The sequence below is a fragment of the Schistocerca piceifrons genome, chromosome 1 (assembly GCF_021461385.2).
Source record: "Schistocerca piceifrons isolate TAMUIC-IGC-003096 chromosome 1, iqSchPice1.1, whole genome shotgun sequence".
NCBI classification, from domain to species: Eukaryota; Metazoa; Arthropoda; class Insecta; order Orthoptera; family Acrididae; genus Schistocerca; species Schistocerca piceifrons.
This window is the reverse complement of record NC_060138.1, coordinates 1,123,940,498-1,123,966,110: the sequence shown is the minus strand read 5'-3', so window position 1 is coordinate 1,123,966,110 and position 25,613 is coordinate 1,123,940,498. Positions and strand designations below refer to the sequence as shown.

Sequence of the window (25,613 nt, the reverse complement as noted above, 5' to 3'; positions counted from 1 at the left end):
CATGGGATGTTCAACTGTCGTGACACAGCTCGCGCACTACCTGACGATAGCGAATTGGCGTTGTCTGCCACAACAATAGTGATTTCGTCAACCACTTCTGGTACAACCGGTCGTCGGCCTCTTCCCGGAGCGACGGCCAGTTCTCCAGTTGATTCGAACTGCATCATCACGTTCCGCACAGCAGGTAGAGAAAGAAGGCCCTTCCGCAATCCTTTCAGCCGGCGATAGTCTCGATATGCAGCTGCAAAACATTACTGTTGTTTTGATAACAGAGCTTCACCAATAACGCCCTGTTCCTTTTGTCCAAGCTCAAGTTGACACGTCAACAAGTGCACTGCGACTGGTCAGGTGTGTGAGACTATCACGATGGCTGATCACGGCACCTGGTGACCATAGTTTGAATTGGACGGTAGCGTTGTGATGCATGGAAATCATGGACCCCATGCTGTGGACATTAATGCTACCAAGTTGGTACTAATACAGTAATTAGTTTCCGTGTTATTATGTGTTAAATAGGGAAAGTTTAATTGCAACCACCTGGTATATTTGGACATCGAAACACGCGATGGGGTCACTCAGTGCAAAGGTTCCATATCGCTGCATCTTGTATAAGAAAAGGAAAGGGCCTAATCATCAATCAGACCTAGAAATGTAACCTCACGGTGGGTGAGACAAAGGAAACAGAAACTGATAACATCTCCAGTACTAACACTGTCTGTCGCCGGGCAGCTGCATGGTGAGAACGCCTACCACGACTGACAAGGGAAACTCCCCATCGCACCCCCCCTCAGTTTTAGCGGTAAAGTGGCCCAGTGGTTGGTTAGCCCATTGTAAACTGAACACAGATCAGGCATGAAAACAGGAAGAAGGTCTATTGAACATAGAAAAAAAGAAGAAAAATAGAAACAGTGAGTGGTTCAAGCTGAAGATATGCAACATCGAGCGAGTTGCAGCAATCACAGCGGCGCGCTTACAATGTCACCGTGTTGGACTGAGAAGAGGTTCAAATCTCGTTCGTAACCCAGATTCTTTCTTTTCAAAAACTTTTGAACTTTACGTTCGATGATTGACGTGTTTGTTTTCCTTTTATAGTCTTGGCAATTGTCATATTATACACTGGTTATAGAATATGAGTCATGTGCTAAGAATATACACTGAAGAGCCAAAGAAACTGGTACATCCCCCTAATAGAGCCCCCGCGAGCGCGCAGAAGTGCTGCAACACTATGTGGCATGGAGTCGACTAATGGCTGAAGCAGTGATCGAAGAAACTGACACCATGAATCCTCCAGGGATATCCATAAATCCGTAAGAGTAGGGCGTGGAGATCTCTTCTGAACAGAACGTTGCAAGGCATCCCAGATATGTTCAATAATGTTCATGTTTGGGGAGTTTAGTGGCCAGCAGAAGTCTTTAAACTCAGAACAATGTTCCTGGAGCCATTCTGTAGCAATTCTGGACGTGTAGGGTGTCGCATTGTTCTGCTGGAATCGCTCTCGTCGTGCCCTGAAATGAGAAATGTCCGGCCCATTACCCTTCCCACCCCACCACAGTGATATTCCGCTGTACACCGAACCTACACAATATACTTGTCCATCCCTATCCAGCCGCTGCTCACAACCTCTTACCTCATGCTGCACACCCCTGAAATAGACCTAGATGCAAGACCTGTCCCATACATCCTCCAACCACAATCTACTCCAATCTTGTCACTAACCTCACCTATCCCATCAAAGGCAGAGCTACATGTGAAACTAGTCATGTGATCTACAAGCTAAGCTGCAACCACTGTGCTGCGTTCTGTGTGGACATGACAACCAACAAGCTGTCTGTCCGCATGAATGGCCACCGACAGACTGTGGCCAGAAAACAAGTGGACCACCCTGTTGCTGAGCACACTGCCAAACATGACATCCTTTATTTCAATGACTGCTTCACAGCGTGTCTCATATGGATCCTTCCCACCAACACCAGCTTTTCCGAATTGCGCAGATGGGAACTTTCCCTGCAATACGTCCTACATTTCCATAACCCTCCTGGCCTCAACCTTCGTTAGTCACTGTCCTCACCCATGTAGCCCCTTCCCTGTTCTCATTCCAACACTCCACAGCCGTCATTCCATCATCACAACCAGTCTTTTTACTTCTCTCATTTTTTTCTACTTCCCACCTCCCTCCCCCCGTCTCCCCTGCCCTCCATCTAACCAGCAGGACTTCAATGTCCTTCCCCTCCCCACCCCAGCCTCCTCCTTACCCCCACCCAGTCGCCACTTCCATCATACACTGTTGCTGCTGCTCGCAGAGTGGCTTCAGTTGCCTGTCGTGTGCATGAGTTGGATTTGCGTGAGTGAGTGTGTGTGTGTGTGTGTGTGTGTGTGTGTGTGTGATCTGCTATTGACTAAGGCCTTAATGGCAGAAAGCTTTATTTGTGACAGTATTTTTATTGTGCTTATCTGTTACTCAGGATCTCCTGCATATGGTGAGTAGCAACTTTCCTTTTCATAATATTGTTACATTCCATCCTGGATTTTCCATTGTTTGAAAAATGAGACATGGGGAGATTTGAACACAGATTACCCCCTTCGCAGTCCAGCACTCTGCAAATATGACCATGAGGCCATTGCTCTCACAGTTCGCTCGAAGTTGCACGTCTTGAGCTTAGACTGTTCGCTGTTTCGATTTTGCTTCTTTTGTGACAGTTCAGTGCACCTTCTTCCTGTTTTTATGCTTTATCTTCGTCCAATTTTTGATGGGCTATCCACTGGGACATCTTGCCTCTAAATCTAGTGGCTTGGGTATGGGTGGGGGGTGCGATGGGGAGTTTCCCTTGTGAGAGGAGCGCCACGCCGGAGGTCTGGAGGCGAGGTTCAAGCAAGTGACCTGACGTTACTAGCGATGACGAAGAAGATTAGGACTAACTGCTCCGAATGCTTCCAGTACTTCATGTAAAAGAACACACATCAGAAAAAGTTTTGCATCAGCCCAGTTCCCAAAACTCCTTGGTTGTAGATATTGTATCACAGACACAGTCCCTTTGACTGTTCAGAAATGTCACTAAACCCGCCCAAAGATGTAAACATCCATGCATGAGTAGCGCCTATTAGACGGAGGGGGTCCGACAGCAATCAGTTCCAGTCATCCCACCAGGAAGGAAGGACACAGCTAGTGTTGTCTGTAGTTCAACTGTGCCTAGACGGTCAATACCGCAGTTCGATCGCGTCCGCATTGTTACTTTGTGCCAGGAAGGGTTCTCAACAAGGGAAGTGTCTAGAGTCTCGGAGTGAACCAAAGCGATGTTGTTCGGACGCGGAGGAGATACAGAAACACAGGAACTGTCGATGACATGCCTCGCTCAGGCCGCCCAAGGGCTGCTACTGCAGTGGATGACCACTACCTACGGATTATGGCTCGGAGGGAGCCTGGTAGCAACGCCACCATGTTGAATAACGCTTTTCGTGCAGCCACAGGACGTCCATATCGAAGTCCGTTTTTGGAGCCACAGGACCATGCAGTGCGGTACAGATGGGCCCAACAACGTGTCGAACGGACCGCTAAGGGTTGACATCACGTTCTCTTCACTGATGAGTGTCGGATATGCCTCCAACCAGACAATAGTCGGAGACGTGTTTGGAGGCAACCAGGTCAGGCTGAACGCCCTAGATACACTGCCCAGCGAGTGCAGCAAGGTGGAGGCTCCCTGCTGTTTTGCGGTGGCATTATGTAGGCCCGATGTACGCCGCTGTTGGTCATGGAAGGTACCGTAACGGCTGTACCACACGTGATTGCCATCCTCCGACCGATGGTGCAACCATACCGACAGCATATTGGCGAGGCATTCGTCTTCATATACGACAATTCGGAACACCCCCCCCCCCAATCGTGCGCATCTTGTGAACGACTTCCTTCAGGATAACGACAGCGCTCGACTAGAGTGGCCAGCATGTTCTCCAGACATGAACCCTATCGACAATGCCTGGGAAATTTGAAAAGGGCTGTTTATGGACGACGCGACCCACCAACTACTCTGAGGGATCCACGCCGAATCGCCGTTGAGGAGTGGGACAATCTGGACCAAAAGTGTCTTGATGAACTTGTGGATAGTATGCCACGACGAATACAGGCATGCATCAATGCAAGAGGACGTGCTACTGGGTATCTGACGTACCGGTGTGTACAGCAATCTGGACCGCCACCTCTGAAGTTCTCACTGTATGGTGGTACAACATGCAATGTGTGGTTTTCATGAGCAATGAAAAGGGCGGGAATGATGTTTATGTTGATACCTATTCCAGTTTTCTGTACAGGTTTCGGAACTCTCGGAACCGAGGTGATGCATAACTTTTTTTGATGTGTGTATAATAGAATATGAACGAGCTGTGGTAATGTGACGTAGCAAATTATTAAGAGCTGTCGTGTCATCTTGGATTGACAGCGTAGCGTAGCTTGCCGTGGAGTCCGGAGGAGAGGATATGTTTGGTTCTCACGCAGGCACAGCTGACGCTGGCTACTGGGCCAAGCCATCCGTTGTGCTTGCTTAACGCTGCGTGCAGTACGTTACACATACTATCTATGATTCTGAAGAAGTACTGTTAAATATTAATCGGTCCTTTTCATACTTTGTATACCAAATTCTATGGGTAACAGAACAATACTGTTACAATTTCAAATCAATAACTTCACTACTTTCGGAGATATAAGTTTTTACCTAAAACACCTAATAACCATGCTGACATTGTGAAACCGAGTTAGGTACTGTAATGTATTCATCGATAGCGTCAATTGAAGCTACAACCAAGATGATAGGTTCACATAATCTAATTTTCTGGAATTTCCTTTAGTTTCATTGCCACCGATTTTTGGCACCAGAAAATTATTATTTCATTGTGTTTTTGTTGTGTGTTTTGGAGAGACTGAGGAACTGAATGGAGGACATACGTAGAGTGAGAATGTGATATTTTATTGAAACTACGATCATGTAAGCTTGAGAAAGTTGTTGTGTGATAGGGAATTTTGTAAGATGCGTCCGAGTGGGCTTGATTTCGGAAAGGGCAGCCAGAAAGGGCTTTGGGTATTAAATTTATTAGTAATTTATTTTGTGGAAAGGAATCGTATTTTGTTTTCATTAAATTCTATTTAGTTTCGGAATTACGTGATTTCTAGTCTAAATTACTTGTGGTAGTCTGAGCGGCTGACAGAAATACCGCGAGTACAGAAGTACTCGAGATGATCTGATTGACTGTTTAACGTACTAGCCAATATGAATTCAGCATTTTCCGCGCCTTTGGTAGGGCAATGTGCCTCAGTTCTATGAGTCGAGGTAGTTGCTAGGGTGCCGTCTTCTGGTAAACACAGATGTTAACTCTCGATGATCAAATTTGTACCAAAATGAAGAAATCCGCACATTTGATCGGTTCTTCTGTGGTTGATGAAAAGCGACTACAATGTTGAGTATTTTGAGAAAGTTTTGAGCTTTGTGAGTAATTTATTTTAGGAGATTTCGTGTGAATATTTCAAGTCGTACATAAACTCCGCGTGGGGCGTTTCTTACAAATTACGAGACATTATGACGAGCACATCTGTCCAAGAAGATTGCTGAACGACTGGCTGTGTTAACTCGCAAATAGTCGTGGGTCAGTGACTGTTTAGGACTTTTAAAATATCGGGTCGGAATAAATATCTTCTGGCTCGTTTTGGATATGAACTTGTAATAGAGACAGTAACATTGCATAAGTAGTGTCGGACATTATATAAGGACTTGATAACCATTTTATGTGCTTTAAAAGCAATAAACCAGCTTACAGTAAACTTTAGACATTTGTTGAAACGAGTCATGCAAGAAAACCGAACGCCCGATAGCTAAAAAAATGTTCAAATGTGTGTGAAATCTTATGGGACTTAACTCTAAGGTCATCAGTCCCTAAGCTTACAAACTACTTAACCTAAATTATCTTAAGGACAAACACACACACCCATGCCCGAGGGAGAACTCGAACCTCCGCCGGGACCAGCCGCACAGTCCAAGACTGCAGCGCCCAAAACCGCTCGGCTAATCCCGCGCGGCCCCGATAGTTCAGTTAACTGCAGTTACGTGGTCTTAGTGTGGTAGGTATTTAGCTGATTTTTCATCAACAATGCTTTTATCGGCTAAACCAGTATCTACTATCGCAGGGTGAAGGGGCAGACAACCAGAAACCTAGCCGGGTAGATGGAGTGATTGTTTACAAGGACAGTAAGAGACATCAGTATGTCGTTAGGCTAAATAACACTCAAACATGTTTTAGCCAACGGGGCAAAGGAACTTGAGCCCGTAATGCATTATACATATGACTATTTACTTAGCGTGGTATATGTTGCCATTAATTTTCGTAATTGTTTTTACTGTTTCTTATCTCTTGTTCATTCATTGTGCCTATGTACCACTGCCTCGTTGCCTAAAATGTCACACGTTGGTACACATTTGAAAATTATTTAGCCAAACAGCATACCACAGCTCGTTCATACTCTGTTATACTTTTAAGTGAAGTATTGTTAGCGCTTGGAGCAGTCAGTCCAAATCTTCTATATGATTGATACAGTGTTTGTTCTCGGTTTCTGCTTCCTTGGTCCTACCCACGCACATGTTACACTTTGAGGTCCCTTTGATGATTAGGCCCTTTCCCTTTTTCTAGTTCCGCCAAGATGCAGTGATACGAAACCTTTGCACTGACTCACATCATCTCATGATATGGATGTCGGCATTTAATACGTGAGTCGCATTGATTCAGTGGTCTCCTCTTCCGGTTTTTCCAGACATGTTGCATTGTATTTCTTACCTCCTCTCCTTTGTATATTACAGTTTTATACACCTGTAGACAGGATTTTTACATCACAGGAACAGTCATGATTTGAATAATCACTAGTAAAATTGAATCGGATCTTTTAAAATTAATTAAGCATGCCTCCCAGTTGCAGTTATTCAACGTACCAAATCTTGTGCCACAGAAATGGAGTCAGGACCGAAGGATGGCGCGGTGCTTTCCGAGAAGGAATCTTAAATGAAGAACCAAATTGCTGACTTCTGCAAGCAACGTTACCTCCAACACGTCGAGAGTCGTGTGAAAAATATGTCACTTTCGACGGTGAATATATAGAGAGAGACTCGTACAATCAAAGTGTCTCAAGACCGCAGATTGATCTGTCGAAGTAATAACTGAAACTTTAAGAGTCTTCCTGCCATGTTATTTTTATGTGCTTTCTCACCTCTGTCCATTACTTTCAGACATTCGTTGAGACGGGAGTGCTTGCTAACACAGGCTTCAGAAGGACTGGTCTGCGTGAGGAGATTGAGAGAAAGGAGGAGGTACAAGATGACAGATGGCATAAACAGAAGCGGAAATTTTGCGGAACTGAAGAGGATGGCAGAGAACACGGGAGTACGGAGAGTTACCATACGAAAAATTCTGCCTTTGCCAGAGCACAATGATAATAATCATGATGACAATGATGATGATGATGATGATGATGTAAAGTAAATAAACCTGAAATGTCATAATATTGTATAATAATATATCTTTTACTTTGTTTTTAGTTCTGAAGATGATCCAGGAAGATCGAAACATGTCAAGTAATAAAAAATGTGCAACTGAGACCGAAAAATGAACGATATGAAGGGAAGCAAAGCCACGCTAGTACGGGGAGTAAAGCACTGATTTTCCTCCCAGCTGCTTGGTCAAGGTCAATCCAGCAAAAGAGAGATGGGGCCCCTCCACGCCCGCACCAACGTGGTGACCAAACCAAAAGTTCTACTGTCACCTCCGTAAACATGTTAGTTATCTAGTAAGTGGATCACAGGATATTTGGCTGTGATGTTATACGTGCGTCTGGGTAAGAGTACGCATTAACACGGTCCATCAGGTGATAGGTAGTGGACGAAACGCGAGTGAGGGTAGCGATTTGAAGAACAGAGGGAAAAAAGTGCCATGGCTCGTGCCGTGGGAAAATAACCTCTGCGACAGTGGAATGGGTAGTAAGAGCAGTAGTGGCTTACTAGCTGCGATAGTTCATGCAAGGTTGGATTTGTTAGTTTGGGCATCATGCATCATTACCGTGGTAAGCGATGGCGATGTATCCCAGTTGCTGCAGCCGCTACATTCCTGGAACAATCAAGATCGTTATACAGTAGTGGGAGATCGGCCATAGATCATCTCACTGTGTGGGGGATGTGTGGAGCTTGTCTGCATGCAGTGTACGGTACGGCTTCCCTGCGTGGTGCCAGTTATTCGGCAGTGTATTCCAGCTGGATATCCAGTAATGGCGTCTGATTAACAGAGGCTCGCCTGTACCGTTATGTTTGCGTATGCTTGGCCATAGATGTTAGGTCCTTACAAGTATGTCTTTTGGTCTTTTATGTTTCCATCTATGGTTGTGGTCGTAGTTCCCCAGATTCAGAATAAACGGGTTCTGCGGGTGTCTGGAGTTTCTGTATAGTCTTGTGGTGAGTTTGTGGATTACCTCCGTGAGTGCCTCAAGTCGGTATTCCCGGTGAAGGTCCGCAATGCGTGTGTATCGTGGAGCATTGCTTATGATTTTGAGTACTTTGTTTTGTATGAGCTGCAGACGGCGCAGGCGTGTAGGCGCAGCGTATCCCCAGACAGGAGCTGCGTACGTCATCAGGGATCGGATAAGTGTCATGTGCATGGACCTCGACACCCTTCTGTTCAGTGTGCTACGCCTGTTGAGCATAGGGTAGAGCTGTTTGAGCCTCGCGCTAGCTCGGTTGGTCATGTGTTGTATGTGGTCCCCCCAGAGTAATTTCCGGTCCAGCCAGACACCGAGGTATTTGACTTTCTCGCGGAAACGTATTGGGCGTGCATGTAGAGTTATTGGTCTGCAGTAGCGGTGTTTGCGCAGTTGCTTCGGTCTTCTAGTGAACAAAACGACTTCGCACTTGTCGACGTTTACTCTAACACGCCATTTCTCCAACCAAGGCTCAGACACTCTGAGTGCAGTCTGTAGGGGTGACGTAATGTTTGATGGTTTCCAATCTTGCGCGAGGATGGCTGTGTCATCCGCGTAGATTGCCATCGTTGTGTTGTGTGTGGTTGGGAGATGGTTTATGTAGAGGTTAACAGTAGGGGCCCTAGGATGCTTCCCTGGGGTACTCCCGTGTGTATACCGTGTCGTGTTGATTGTTTTCCCTGCAGGTCAGTGTTGAAACTCCTGTCTGTGAGGTATGAGTGTATTAGACGCACCAGCCCGTCGGGGAATCCCGCGTGGCTGAGTTTGCGAATGAGGCCGTTGTGCCATAGACGGTCGAAAGCCTTTTCGATGTCCAGGAACACCGCCCCTGTAGCTTTGTTTATGTTGAAGCCATATGTTGTATGTTCAACGACCCGTAAGAGTTGTTGTGTTGTGGAGTGATTATTCCTGAAGCCGAATTGCTCCGGTCTCAGGATGTCATTTGTTATGCAGTGCCTAATGATGCGTTTGAGAATCACCTTCTCAACAATCTTACTGAGCGAGATCAGAAGGCTGATGTGTCGGTAATTTTGTGGGAGGCTGTGGTCTTTCCCCGGCTTCCTGAACGTCAGAACCTTGGCCGTCTTCAAAAAGGCGGGGAAGTGTTGGTGTTTTAGTATGGCATTCGTTATGTGTGTTAGGTACTCAGTTGCTTTATCCGTGAACTCCTGGAGGACACGGTTTTGAATGCCATCATGACCAAGGGCTTTCCTAGCAGCGGAATGCATTATAGCCCAGGAGACTTAGGCTGTGCTAGCATGTCGAATGTCGTCGCGCGATGGTTGGGCTAGAATGCGTGTAACCTCTTGGTCAGTAGCAGGTGTGAACACTGGATCTGATGGTACCAGGTTCGGTGTGAATGACGCTGCGAGTGTGCGGGCCATTAGTTCTGCTTTCTCTTTCGCTGAGTATGCAGGTCCGTCAGGCCCTTGAAGCGTTGGTGTGTATATTGTCTCCCTGGTGAAGTGTCGGGCTAGTTGCCACACGCCAGGTCGTGCGGTGTCCAGGCCTTCGAGTTTTTGGTTCCACTGTTGTGTTCAATGTGTTTGTATTTTGTCGTGTATGATGCCCTGTAGCCTGTTAATGTGCCGTTTGAAGTACTGACGCCTGGTGCGCTGCCATTGTCTCCTGAGGCGATTCCTCATTGAGATGAGGCCCAGGATTTCCCGGGGCAGGGCCGCACTGTGTTGTTGTGAGGTGCGATCAGGTATGGTGCCTGCCATTGCGTCCTGGACGGCGTTGGTGAGGGTTTCTACTGCCTCGTCAATTTGTGCTGTCTCATTAATTTCGTGTATGGGTGGGACGTGGCTATCGAGCGTTTCCTTGAACAATGTCCAATTCGCACGCCCGTAGTCCAAGATCTTGCTTTGTTCCATGTGCTGCAGTGTTTCCTCAATGTATAGTATTACAGGTTGGTGGTTTGAGGGCAGATCGTTTTCAGCGGCAACGTTGAGTGTCGATGTAATGCCCTTGATGAGGGCCACGTCTATCATGTCTGGCCTGTGTCCCCTCTGATAGGGAATGTGCATCGGTTCAGTCGGCGCTAGTATAATGTAGTTTCTGTCTAGTGAATGTTCGTACAGTTTTTTGCCGTTGGGATTTCGTATGCGTGAATTCCATTCTGGGTGTTTTGCGTTCAGATCTCCAGCGACTATTACTCGCTGTGAAATGTTGAGCAGTGTGCTGATATCGCGTGTTGAAGTGCCTACAGGGCTGTTGTATACCGATATCAGTGTGGCGTAGGCTCCGTTGAACTTGACTCTGACGGCCGTCGCCTCGATTTTTTCCAGTTCCGGGAGCTCTATGTTTGTGTGTTCAATGTCTTTATGTATGACGATTGCAGTTCCACCTGCCACGGCGTCGCCCGGTCGGTCGGTACGATGGACGCAGTAGCCAGGAAAGTTTAATTGTTTGTGCGGTTTAAGCTTAGTCTCGCTCAGTAGCGCGACAAGGATTCCCTTGCGCTCCATGAATACGACAAATTCTGTCCTTTTGTTGTGGATCGAGTCTGCATTCCAGAACAGGATCTGTGATAGTGTGTGCGGGTTTGCGTTATGGGCCGGGTGTGGTATATTATTCATGTAAGAGTGTGAAAGAGTGTTGTGATGGCAGTGTGTATGACAGCCCAGTATTGCCCGGGTTCGGCGCTCATGAGCTGCGTGATGAAGAGCTCCGGCGAACATGCTGTGAGCTGCCAACAAGGAGATTGAACGGTATACTTAAGTGAAACTTAAATGTTTAAATATCATTCCGGAACTTGGTCAGATTGTTTAAAAGACTATGAAAATGTTAAGTATTGGGGAATTTAGAAATTTGTGGTAAGGTCATCGGTCCCTAGGCTTACACATTACTTCATCTAACTTAAACTAACTTATACTAAGGACAACACACACACCCATGCCGTCGGGAGGACTCGAACCTCCGACGAGGGTAACCGCGCGAACCGCGACAAGGCGCCATAGACCGCACGGCACCCCGCGCGGCTGTTAAGTACTGTCCGTCTCAATATGGCTCACTAATTAGTTACATGCCCGCAGCTCGTGGTCGTGCGGTAGCGTTCTCGCTTCCCACGCCCGGGTTCCCGGGTTCGATTCCCGGCGGGGTCAGGGATTTTCTCTGCCTCGTGATGGCTGGGTGTTGTGTGCTGTCCTTAGGTTGGTTAGGTTTAAGTAGTTCTAAGTTCTAGGGGACTGATGACCATAGATGTTAAGTCCCATAGTGCTCAGAACCAATTAGTTACGGTACTTCAAAAATCCGCTCCCTGCATAACTTGTAAGAGGCACACAACAGAAACTCATACTTTTGGAATTGAATGCGGTTTGTCACGAAAACACATGGCGGAAGTATACCTTTTGAATTATTCCATTTTTTGCGAAATACTGGAAGGGCATAATATTACAGTTACAGAGGTCATCTTCTGGTGCAGTTTATCACGCAAAACTATGGTAGACGTTCCCGTGAAGGTAAATAATCTACTTTTTGAGTTATTAAGAAAGAAACCAAGTCATGTACTAAAATTTCGTAAAACGAGTTAGATTTACTAGTCTTTGTTATTAAGCTACAAATATAAAAAGACTGCACTGTATTTGATATATGTAATAATTATGCTGTACAAGGTTTGAAGGTAATAAGGTAATTTTTAAAAGGTACAGACACAAAAAGAGACAGTTCAGAGGCCACCATCTACCATCTGTTCCGCCTAAAAAATTGTAGAGTTCAAATTTTAAGAATAATCGGTCTAAGGATTTTATAGAATGTAAATAATGTACAGATTTACTTGTAGAAATATTGGGATCGTTGTAAGCCTTCAACTAACAACGATATAAATACCTTTGTAGTCGTTGCCGGCTGGGCACTGCTGCCAACGCTAGAAGCAGTTTTGGAAAAAGCGTTCCCTTCGTTGACCTCACCGAGCATACATAAATAACGAGGAGTCAGTGTCTGGCAGGTTATTAGATCGTTGTCAGTCTTATGGGAACGTGCTACGGTCCACTGTGCATATGTTCTCGACCTCTTATGCCTCGGATGGCGTTAATAGTGGTCGACATTACTGTGTTTCGTTAGAACGACATATCGCACATAACTGGTGAGACTGTGTAGAAGTGAACCTAACTCGGATTAAGAATTTATCCGGAAAGCCAATGCTTCGTTGTCTTTATTCTGTGTTCCGTCCACTATATAATAGAAAACCTCATGGCAATCGTAGGAGATTATTCTCTACATTTGAGGTGCAATTTTCTTGAATGGAAACAAACAATAGATATAGTCTCCGAACTGTTTCGAGTGCTGACCGTGGGAGACGAGCTTAATGATTTTCATACTTATTCTTGTGCGTGTAAGCATTCATCGTAAGATATTGTTTCATTAAACGACAATAGGCTTTTATTTATCGTCTCGGTTCCTGACTCTTTTGCATTGTTCTTAGAGAGCTACAACAGACAACATGTTGATCCTGCGGCCACTACAAATGAAGACACAAAGGAATTAAAGACGTTATCTGCCATTGGTTATTGATTTATATCAATGGGGGAAGTTGAAAATTTTTAACACACTGGGATTCAAACCCGGATCTCCTACTTACGTGGCAGACGTGCAGTGGCACTACATCAGTAATGTGTGGTGTAAGTTGAGAATTTGGGTCTGGCGGGAAGCAGGCTAGGGGAGTCATTGTGTTTGTGGTGACCAGTGTGTTCGGATGGTGCAGCGCGTGATAGGTTTTATTTTGGTTTAGCCATAAAGTGTATGTCATTTAATAAGCATCGGACTCTGTGCGGGGCAAAGATGCAATATAAACATACCCGCGCCAAGAAGAATGGTTCAAATGGCTCTGAGCACTATGGGACGTTATTCTGAGGTCATCAGTCCCCTAGAACTTAGAACTACTTAAACCTAACTAACCTCAGGACATCCTACACACCCATGCCCGAAGCAGGATTCGAACCTGCGACCGTAGCGGTAGCGCGGTTCCAGACTGTAGCGCCTAGATCCGCTCGGCCAATCCGGCCGGCCCGCCAAGAAGAGTTATGTACGAAAAGAAAGATGAACACATATCTTTATCCCAATGTTTCCTAGAGCCGATGTCAAATTTTATACTCTCCATCCATCTATGCCTTCGTGTCCATGATTCTGGGTGGACATACTGCGTGTATGTCAGACAACATATTGTTGTGTAAAAGTTTTTACAATGTATCCTCTGGAAAGCGAGGCAGTTTCTTTCATTTCTAAATTGCTTCATCCTGAAAATGATACCTGGGTAAACCGCAGCCTGCAAACTTCGGAAAACGACATTATTTATGTTCGTATTATACTGCATTCTTTATCATGGAGCTGGACGGTGAACCCTTTTCTTCAAGAAAGAAGAGGTAAATATCACTCTGTTCAAAGTAGAGTTAATATATCAATCAATTTAGACTGTTACAGTAGTAATCGTAGTGACAGACTGTGAAGATGCGAAGTCAGGCATGTGAATTGCTGCTGCTGAAAGTTTCCACCAGCCACACACCTTGAAACAATCCACGTATTTGCACTTCCTTACGGCGCCGTTACTTAGGTACCGGTATAAGTGATCAGCGCACCTGCGTTGTAAGCAGAAGACTTGGGTGTGAAGCTCGGTCGAGCACAAATTTTCAACTTCCCCTATTGATATAAATCAATGCCCACTGGCACCTAATGTCTTTAACACTTCCGGTGCTGGTCTTTCAGATAGCTGCCATTACCTGTGGACTGGATGAAACATGTGGGGTTTTGGAAGTTATAACACTTGTGTACAAATATGTAGTTGAAACTTCAAAACGTTTTTGGGTTTATTGGAGTTTCCACTTTAAATATATATATTCTGGCACTGATAATGTTAAATCTGAATCCACAGGTGAAACCTCAATTTAATAATACTTATAATATTAAAATTATTGAAAAGGAGCTCTGGTATTCAAATACATAGCCCGATAAGCAAACAAGTGGTCTTTCTGCTTAAACTTCTCATTCAGCCTATCAAAATATAAAGAAACACACAAAATAAAATTTAGCTTTCATAGTGGAGCGCAGTCTGACAAAACTGAAACATGGAAAGATACATAAACAATCTTACGCTCACTGGAATCGTACACTCGGAACTGTTTCCTGATTTACCTGGAGGAAAATCCTTCATAACAATACGATCGGTGAAAATAATACGATGAACGTGTAATCTGAACCGTCATCAAATATTTTGATCCCTTCATCTGCAGACTCGTCAGGAACTTTGTACATGGTTTGCTCCAGACGTTTCCCCTCTTCGCTGTACATTCTGAACACAAAACGCACGAAACAAAGGGAACTTGGACGTAAGCTAATCCCTATGAAAGAAGAGACGACAACGAAGGTTTCAAAACCGACGAATTTTTCCTGTGATACCGCTACTACTGTGTTGTTGTTGTGGTCTTCAGTCAAATGGTTCAAGTGGCTCTGAGCACTATGGGACTTAACTTCTGAGGTCATCAGTCATCTAGAACTTAGAACTACTTAAACCTAACTAACCTAAGGACATCACACACATCCATGCCCGAGGCAGGATTCGAACCTGCGACCGGAGCGATCACACGGCTCCAGACTGACGCGCCTAGAACCGCACGGCCACAACGGTCGGCGGTCTTCAGTCCAGAGATTGGTTTTATGCAGCTCTCCATGCTGCTCTATCCTGTGCAAGCTTCTCCATCTAAAAGTAACTACTGCAACCTGCATCCTTCTGAATATGCTAGTGTATTCATCTCTTGGTCTCGCTCTACGATTTTTACTCTCCACGCTGCCGTTCAGTATTTAATTGGTGATCCCTTGAAGCCTTCGAACACGTCCTGCCAACCGATCCCTCCTTCTAGTCAAGTTGAGCCACAAGTCCTCTTCTCCCCAATCCTATTGAGTACCTCCTCATTAGTAACGTGATCTACCCATATAATCTTCAGCAGTCTTCTGTAGCACCACATTTCGAAAGTTTCTATTCTCTTCTTGTCTAAAATATTTATCGTCCATGTTTCACTTTCATACATGGCTACACTCCATACAAATACTTTCAGAAAAGACTTGCTGATACTTAAATCTATACTCGATGTTAACAAATTTCTCTTCTTCAGAAACACTTTCCTTGCCACTACATTTTATATTCTCTCTACTTCGACCATCATCCATTATTTTGCTCCCCAAATAGACTCATCTCCTACTTTAAGTGCCTCATTTCCTAATCTAATTCCCTCAGCATCACCTGATTTAATTCGAGTACATTCCATGATCCTCGTTTTGCTTTTGTTGATGTTCATCTTATATCCTCCTTTCAAGACACTGTCCATTCCGTTCAGCTGCTCTTTCAGATCCTTTGCTGTCTCTGACAGAATTACAATGTCGTTGGCAAACCTCGAATTTTTTATTTATTTTCCATGGATTTTAATTTCTACTTCAATTTTTTCTTTTGTTTCCTTTACTGCTTGCTCAATATACAGATTGAATATCATTTGGGATAGGCTACAACCCTGTCTCACTCCCTTCCCAACCACTGCTTCCCCTTCGTGCCCTTCGACTCTTATAACTGCCATCTGGTTTCTGTACAAATTGTAAATAGCCTTTTGCTCCCTGTATTTGACCCCTGCCACCTTCAGAATTTGAAAGAGAATATTCGACTCAACATTGTCAAAAGCTTTCTCTAAGTCTGTCTTCTAAGATAAGTCGTAGGCTCAGTATTGCCTCATGTGTTACAACGTTTCTACGGGATGGCAACTGACCTTCCCCGACGTCGCCTACTACCAGTTTTTCCATTCATCTGCAAAGAATTCGCGCTCTGCTGTTCGTAGTAGCTTACTGGCGCTCCTGTTTTTGTATTCATTACTAAACTTACTCCTACAATGCCTCTATTTTGTTTTGTATTTATAACCCTCTATTCACGTGCTCACCGAACTTCACTAATTCCCACTATACCTAACTTTAACCTATCCACTTCCGTTTTTAAATATTCTAATCTATCTGCCCGATTAAGGGATCTGATATTCCACGCTCCGATACGTAGAACGCCAGTTTTATTTCTCATGATAACGCTTACCTGCTGAGTAGTCCCCACCTGGAGATCCGAATGGGAGACTATGTTACCTCCGGAATATATTGCCCAAGATGACTCCATCATCAGTTAATCATACAGTGAAGCTGCATGCACTCAGGAAAAATTATGGCTGTAGTTTCCCCTTGATTTCAGCCGTTCGCAGTACCAGCACAGCAAGGCCATTTTGGTTAATGTTACAAGGCCAGATCAGTCAATCATCCAGTCTGTTGACCCTGCAACTACCCCTCTTCAGGAACCACCCGTTTGTCTCGCCGGTGAACATGTTGGCTATAGTTAAGAATATTATCTGTTCATGAAATTACGTGCCCTTCTGCCTAGTATCGTTTTCTGACAACCATGTTTCGATATCTCGAATCACTTTCGTCGATTCACCTCATATACAGAGAGTCAGAGGAATTGAGAGAGACGTATACAACAGCAACATGCAGAGGAGCAGATGGGCTGGTGAGAACGGAGTGTTGCGCACCTGCAGGTAGTCGAAGCTGCAGGAGGTGAGGAAGCCCTCGGGCACGTACCGGCCGGCCCACGCGGCGCCGGTGAGGGGCGGCGCCGCCCACACGACGCCGTACAGCCAGGCGGCGCAGACGCCGACCCGCGCGCGCGCCCTGGGAGAGCGCCAGAGGCCGCTGCGGCCGCGCCCCCGCAGCGGGTGCACGATCACGCAGTAGCGGTCCACCGCGATCGCCGTGAGGGTGGCGATCGACACCGTGCCCGTAAGGCCTCCCACGAAGCCGTACACCTGGCACCCTGCCGGCACGACCACAGGTAAAAACAACAAGCTGTGTGTCACAAGTCCCCACTGTGAAGAGTCACGTGCTGTAAGCAAAGCAAGTGTCGCCTTACTATATAGACACACACACACACACCCACAGCATATTGGAAACTTCTTGAAAAACCGTGGGTATATATATATGTGTGTGTGTTTATCTACGAGGATATATATATATATATATATATATATTCAGGTGTTTGTGAGGATTTTCCACTCATATATATTTATAGACTTAATCAAAAATTCTGAAACTATAAATATTGATAATTCAATCAATTACCAAGAAATAACAATACCTTTAGAAAAATTATATAACAGACCAACATTCATTATTACCATAATAACAATAATTTATTTATTTTTAGCATTATATATATGTGAGGTTTTTCCACTCATATATATATATATATATATATATATATATATATATATATATATATATATATATCTTGCACGCGTAGTTTGGTGATGATCGTGTGCTCATCCGTCACTTTCGTCATGCTTGGCCTCCCAGGTCCCCAGACCTCAGTCCGTGCGGTTATTGGCTTTGGGGTTACCTGAAGTCGCAAGTGTATCATGATCGACTGACATCTCAAGGGATGCTGAAAGACAACATCCGACGCTAATGCCTCACCATAATTCCAGACATGCTTTACAGTACTGTTCACAACATTGTTCCTCGACTACAGCTATTGTTGAGGAATGATGGTGGACATATTGAGCATTTCTTGTAAATAACATCATCTTTGCTTTGTCTTACTTTGTTAGGCTAATTATTGCTATTCTGATCAGACGAAGCACCATCTGTCGGACATTTTTTGAACTTTTGTATTTTTTTTTTGGCTCTAATAAAACCCCATGTCATTCCAAGCATGTGTATATGTGTGTCAATTTTTACCTCTCTATCTACATTATTCCGTGATTTATTGTATGTACCAGATGATCAAAAAGTCAGTATAAATTTGAAAACTGAATAAATCACGGAATAATGTACATAGAGAGGTACAAATTGACACACATGCTTGGAATGACATGGGGTTTTATTAGAACCCCTCCAAAAAATAGAAAAGTTCAAAAAATGTCCGACAGATGGTGCTTCATCTGATCAGAATAGCAATAATTAGCATAGCAAAGTAAGACAAAGCAAAGATGATGTTCTTTACAGGAAATGCTCAATATGTCCACCATCATTCCTCAACAATAGCTGTAGTTGAGGAATAATGTTGTGAACAGTACTGTAAAGCATGTCCGGAGTTATGGTGAGGCATTGGCATTGGATGTTGTCTTTCAGCATCCCTAGAGATGTCGGTCGATCACGATACACTTGCGCCTTCAGGTAACCCCAAAGCCAATAACCGCACGGACTGAGGTCTGGGGACCTGGGAGGTGGCTGAGCACACGATCATCACTAAACGACGTGCGCAAGAGATGTTTCACATATCTAGCAATATTTTTTTCTGTTCTAATAAAACCCCATGTCATTCCAAGCATGTGTGTCAACTTTTACCTTTCTAACTGCATTATTCCGTGTTTTATAAAGTTTTCAAATTTATACTGACTTTTTGATCACCCAGTATATATATATATGAGTGGTTTCCACTCTGCTGTTTTTTTGTATATACAGAAAAAACAGTGGAGTGGGAGTTCCTTGCAAACCCCTGAATCTATTTCAATTAAATTTGGTACAGAAACAGCAGCCTCACTAGTATGAGCACTGTGTCGTTTATGACTTCCTAGCTCCTATAGGAGTGGAGATATGGACAAAAACGTGTCTTTTCCAATCCCTGAGGCTGATGTGAACAGGTGGGTTGTGGGGGATAGTATTGTCCTACCTTACTGACATCCTCTGCAGTGTAGTCTACACATCAGGGGCAGAAACTGGGTTTCCTGCCCCCAACATCTAGGCTGCCCTGCAGTGCAGGCTTGTTGTGTGGTAGTAGTGCCAGCATGCTATATTGACCTCCTTTGCAGGGGCTTCATGTGCAGAGAGGCAGGGCTTAGCAAAGATATGGGATGGGGGGAAGATGGTAGAGGGGGAAGATGAAGTAGACAGAGAAAAGGGTGGGCGCATATAGACAGAAGGAGTCGAGAAGGATGTGGATGGAGGTAGGGGGGAAGGAAAAGTGATTGGAGAGAGGAGCAGTGGAGATAGATAAATAGAGGGGAGATGCAGAGACATTGGGAATGAGGAAATGTACATATAGAGAGTTGGGAGGATGAGGTAGGCAAGGAAATGGGACGGAGGAAGAGGTGAATATTGAGATGGAGGAGATCTCTGCATTAGTCATGTCCAACACTTATGAAAGTGAATGTGCAGGGGAAAGGTTAGCAAACAATGTACAGGGAATTCACTATTATAGGTACAAATGGATGAGGCATCTAGAGATGAATGAGACAAGCAAATAATCCTAATAAACTCGGGTCCAGTGGTTTCCCCCAATACGATTTATTACAACTGGGTACATGAACACATTTTAACAGAGTCCCCAAGGATCCAAACTACCCACAAATGTGTGGCAAGAAATCACAGCATTATGCTAAAAAAGCAACTCTCATAAAATTAGATTGTATGAATATGAATGTGGGCTAGTGCAATACCATGCATGTACCACATACACATCCTTTCACAGAGAAGAATATCATCAAAATAGTCGATTAGCTTGTGTTGCAGGAAATGATGTTACACACTACCAGTAAGTCGGCCATGCAGGAAATTAGGCTATATTGGGGATACTATAAGTTTACAGAGCTATTTTTATTAAAATTATTTGCTTGTTTCATTGTCCTCTACTTGCCCCCTTTCGTTGGAATGAGTAACAGATAAACAGTTTGCATTATTGAAGGCTCATTTTAACTATGTGGACAAACCATCTAGCAATAAATACATCTGAGTATGCTCTGATGTACGAACAAAGACCTTACAACTAGTATTACATAGTTTGTTAAGCCTGCAATCACAGCTACTGCAGAAAAGTACAAATGAATTAAAGAGAGAAAGCAACACACCAAATTTACCCAAAGTGCAAGAAACGCCAGTTTAATGTGTCACTCCAGGCAGATCAAAGTAAACAAAAGACAGCAGGTTAGCAGCTAGAAATATGAATGTGGTGACCTCGAGTCGTGTGGTCGCAACACGCCTACAGGTTAGTCTTCCCTCTAGTCATGCAGGTTGCACAGAGCAGCCTACTCGCGAGGTGGAACGAGACCATTAGCAAGTAGAGCGCCGGACAACAAAGGCCACCAGCCTAACAGAAACTCTGTGGCTTAAAAGACAGCTTCATCGCAGCCCACCTGCTGAGAAGAATCGATCTGCTTGTTATAGGAATCGTCATACACGCTGGCGATGAGTTCGATAGGAAATCAGCAGCCCAACAAGAATGCAAGACATTGCCCTGGAGCAGTCTCTCTAAACAGAACACTGGTACAGGCTGGGACCATTTGTACAACGATCACACTAGGGTTTTTGTCCTTATTGTATAAATTATTGCTTTGGACATTTGTACGATATTTCAGTTCCTGTATTGTTCAGAAGTTCGATGCTATGCAAGCACTGCAGTGACAACATCCGTCATGAAACAGATGCATGCATGTCCGAAGTAACATTGCATCGTACTTCTGAAGAACGCAGGATCTGCAATATAGTATTTATCCGCCGACACCGGTCAAGCGACTTTCAATTAAAATGTCTCCTCTGTACAGGAATACACATAATGGATGTACGAGCACAGGTTGTAGACAGGTGGTTGACGGCATATGGAAGTTACCCTAATGGTAAGGCAACCACTCGCGATAAGCCAGAAATCCGGGTTCGAGTCCTGATCCGGCACAATTTTCGTTGTCGTCATTCCATCATGCAGCTGATGATTGTCTATATTCGAAACTACGTTTAAATTTCTTGTAGAGTCATTTGTGGTTATTTCAGTAGTTGTAACACATATGTTTTTGGGTGCCTGATACTACTGGTTCGGAGTAGCGCCCCTGCACCTTGCAGGCTGTTGTCAACATACAGATGTCTTCCACTGGCGACACAGTGAAGCTGCAACAACGAATTAGTAGAGTGTGTTCCAACGACCAACAGTGTCCTCAGTTTTGCTTTCTTCATAAAGGAAGGAAAGCATATATGAAGAATGTAATGTGCTTTATATACAGTAATGTACAGAGTACATGGCTGAAACATGACCTATTACCAAGAAACAAGCGAGTGCACTGGGAAATTACTGAATTTAGGCAGGAGTATATCCCTTGAAACTCAGAACAAATCCCCGTTATTTGCAAGCGAAACATGTTGAAATAACACTTGGCAGACAACTTCTACAGCCACAACATGAGCGCTTAACATCACAGTATGAATGTAATTCAAGAAAAAATATTCCTTGGACAGAAGAAAGACAGTAGGTTTGTTCATAATAAAGTTAAAATTTTTAAATAAAATCTTATAATACTCAAGAGGTTGTAACGATTCATGTTGAATGTTACTTAACTTTCTTCTGCCTGGTCCATTAATGAATGAATGCGAAATTTTCATACTTCACAAAATTTATTCACATTAATTGACATCCGAACTGCACTCTCGTCGTGTAACAAAACACGGACAGACTTCAGTGACCTCTTTGAATTCCAATAGTAACTTCGAAACTGACCTGTCGCAGCATCGCTTTATATAGAATTTTAACAATAACTTCCAAAATAAAGCATTATTAATTTTGTACAATTTTGATCTTACAATTAAAATTTACAAAATGTAAATAAACTGATGTTACAGCCGAATAGGATGTAAAATACAATATTCAGTGACAATCTTTTATAGTAATATCTTTAGTTTTCCATTAGAAAATCATTCTGAACTATAATTACAATACTGTCTCTCATATTACTTTAGTTACGTAAATAATTACAGTTTGGATTTGGTTACTAATATTCGATGGTAGTACAGAGCTTGTGCTTTATCTGATTGCATACATAAAATGCACAAATAAGGCCTCAGATTCTGGAAATTGGAAAACTACAGGATGTAAACAATTGGAGAGTTAATTAGAAATGTAATTACAAAGAATATTAATTACAGAGGAAGACATAAAAATAAATAACAAATGAAAATACATCGCTTGGTAATAACTTTTAAGCTGTTTCTCAAGATAGTGAAGTCTTCTGTTACTGGATTTTTAGATTACCATTTTGTTAATTAGAAGCATTGATTTTTCATACTAACATCTCTGCTGTCTCTAGTTATTTGTTGCTAAGGACTTATTACTTCAATTTTTTGATTAGTTACTTAATTTAGAGTATGTATATAATTTTATCAACGACAACAATCCACCGATAATGATGACAACGCACGTCCTTCCAGAACATTCCACACGCCTTCGCAATGAATATTAAGTTTCTTATCAAATAGCACATAATGATATATAAAAGACACACATACAAGGCCTTAGGAAGCACTACATTGTCCGGTAACTATCAGGATGCATATAAAAAAAGGTGGTATCAGACATTTCATATGAATTTTGGGGAAGGTTGCATCGTTACAACGTCAACGATCGTGCCGAGGTGGATACACCGGGTTCCGTCAGAGCGCCGGAGTTAGCAGTGTCAGGCATGGCCAGTACTCGGATGGGTGAGCGTCCAGGTACGCCTCGTGCTGTTGACAGTTTTCCCTTTGCTTTTACGGTACATGGCACAAGAGGGGCGGTGAGTTGATTTCGCTGATCACCAGTCTTAGCTCCAATGTCCTGTATTAAATTCCAAACCCCTCCTCAGCGTCTCGCGATGCGAGGGCATTTGACACTATTGATGGCGATTCGTCTATTGGATGAGGACGTTAAGGTTGGCTGTGGCCTTGGTACTCTTTGAGAGGAGTAAGCTATGTGATGGCACCAGCTTTAATCCTATCCCTATCCTCATAATCTGCAACACCCACACCATTACTGTCATCTATACTTGACAGACACACTTTCACAGCTCTCTTCTTTCGTGAAAGAAAGGTGCCTGCAGGCACTGAGGATAGGAAAAACCTAACGAATTAGGTATCTGTACCTGCTCTTTGGGGGTCTTCCAGCCTTCATGCTGTTAGACTTTAATACTGAAGATCCCAAGTAAGCAGTATTAAAAGGTCATTAGTTGCAGCTGCTTACACAGCTATCTTCAGATCGATTATAAGACATGCGTAGTGTCTGCTGATTAACGACCACGTTACAGAGCGCAACTTTAATCGCAAGCAGCTTAGACCGAAAGAAAACAGATTTTAAAATGTGGGGCTACAGAAGATTGCTGCATATTCAATCGGCAAATCGAATTAACAAATGTGCAGGCAGTGATTCAAATCGGGAAAAAAGGAAATTTTGGCACAGTTTCATTAATAGGGGGGGGGGGGGGGAGTCGGCTATATGAAACCTCTTGAGGCGTCAAGAAAGAGTCAGTTTTGTTATGGAGGGAAGTGTGAGAGGTAAAAATTGTAGAAGGAGGACAGGACCTGAATACAAGGAGCAGGTTGAAATGGACGCAGGTTTTCAGTAGTTATGCAGAAATATGGAGAGGCTCGCAGATGATAGGCTAGTGTGGAGAGCTGCATCAAACTAGACTTTGGACTAAACAACAACAGCAACGACATTAAACAACTTCTGCAGACCAATATCTGTAACATTGGTTTGTTGCAGAATCCTTGAACATATTCTCAGCTCGAGTATAGTAAATTTCCTAGAGAAGGAAAAGCTAATGTGCACAGATCAGCACGGTTTTAGAAAGCATGGCTCATTCTAAACTCAGCATGCGCTTTAATCACATGATGTACTGCGAACTATGGATGAAAGGCAACAGTCAGATTCCATGCTTATACATTTGCGGAAAGCCTTTGACACTGTACCACACTGCCCAGAGTTGACGAAGGTTCAAGCGTATGGAATAAGTCCACAGATATGTGAGTGGCTCGAAGACTTCTTAAGTAACAGAACCTACTACATTTTCCTCGACGACGAGTGTTCATCAGAGAGGAGTGCCCCAGGGAAGTGTGATAGGACCGCTGTTGTCCTCCATGTCCATAAATGATTTGGCGGGCAGGGTGGGCAGAAACCTGCGGTTATTTGCTGACGAAGCAGTGGTGTACGGTAAGGTGTCGAAGTTTAGTGACTGTAGGGAGATGCAAGACAACTTACACAAAATTTCCAGCTGGTGTGATGGTTGGCAGCTAGTCCTAAATGTGGAAAAATGTAAGTTAATGCGGATGAATAGCAAGATCAAACTCGTGATGTTCGGATACAGTGTTGCTAGTGTCCTGCTTGACACAGTCAAGTCGTTTAACTATCTTGGCGTAATGTTGCAAAGAGATATCTACATGTACATCCATATGTACATCCATACTCCGCAAGCCACCTGACGGTGTGTAGCGGAGGGTACTTTGAGTACCTCTATCGGTTCTCCCTTCTATTCCAGTCTCGTATTGTTCGTGGAAAGAAAGATTGTCGGTATGCCTCTGTGTGGGCTCTAATCTCTCTGATTTTATCCTCATGGTCTCTTCGCGAGATATACGTAGGAGATAAGAAAGATACTGCTTACAGGAAAATTAAAGAGACCTTTGGAGAAAAGAGAACCACTTGTAAGAATATCAAGGGCTCAGATGGAAACCCAGTTCTAAGCAAAGAAGGGAAAGCAGAAAGGTGGAAGGCGTATATAGAGGGACTATACAAGGGCGATGTTCTTGAGGACAATATTAGGGAAATGGAAGAGGATGTAGATGAAGATGAAATGGGAGATATGATACTGTGTGAAGAGTTTGACAGAGCACTGAAAGACCTAAGTCGAAACAAGGCCCCGGGAGTAGACAACATTCCATTAGCACTACTGACAGCCTTGGGAGAGCCAGTCCTGACAAAACTCTACCATCTGGTGAGCAAAATTTATGAGACAGGCGAAATACCCTCAGACTTCAAGAAGAATATGATAATTCCAATCCCAAAGAAAGCAGGCGTTGACAGATGTGAAAATTACCGAACTGTCAGTTTAATAAGTCACGGCTGCAAAATACTAACGCGAATTCTGTACAGACGAATGGAAAAACTGGTAGAAGCCGACCTCGGGGAAGATCAATTTGTATTCCGTAGAAATATGGGAACACGTGCGGCAATATTGACCCTACGACTTATCTTAGAAGCTAGATTAAGAAAAGGCAAACCTACGTTTCTAGCATTTGTAGACTTGGAGAAAGCTTTTGACAATGTTGACTGGAATAATCTCTTTCAAATTTTGAAGGTGGCAGGGGTAAAATACAGGGT

At 43.8% G+C, this 25,613-nt stretch overlaps 1 protein-coding gene across 1 annotated transcript in view; it reads right to left on the bottom strand.

Annotated features, from left to right (window-relative positions):
* Positions 1-25,613, bottom strand: part of LOC124778201 (opsin, ultraviolet-sensitive-like) — a 169,774-nt gene that overhangs the window by 29,553 nt on the left and 114,608 nt on the right. The window contains exons 2-3 of the mRNA XM_047253628.1: positions 17,213-17,321; positions 17,041-17,179 (exon numbers count right to left, since the gene is read on the bottom strand). Coding sequence (XP_047109584.1) covers positions 17,041-17,179; positions 17,213-17,321 — 248 coding nt within the window. The remainder of the gene's footprint in view (positions 1-17,040; positions 17,180-17,212; positions 17,322-25,613) is intronic.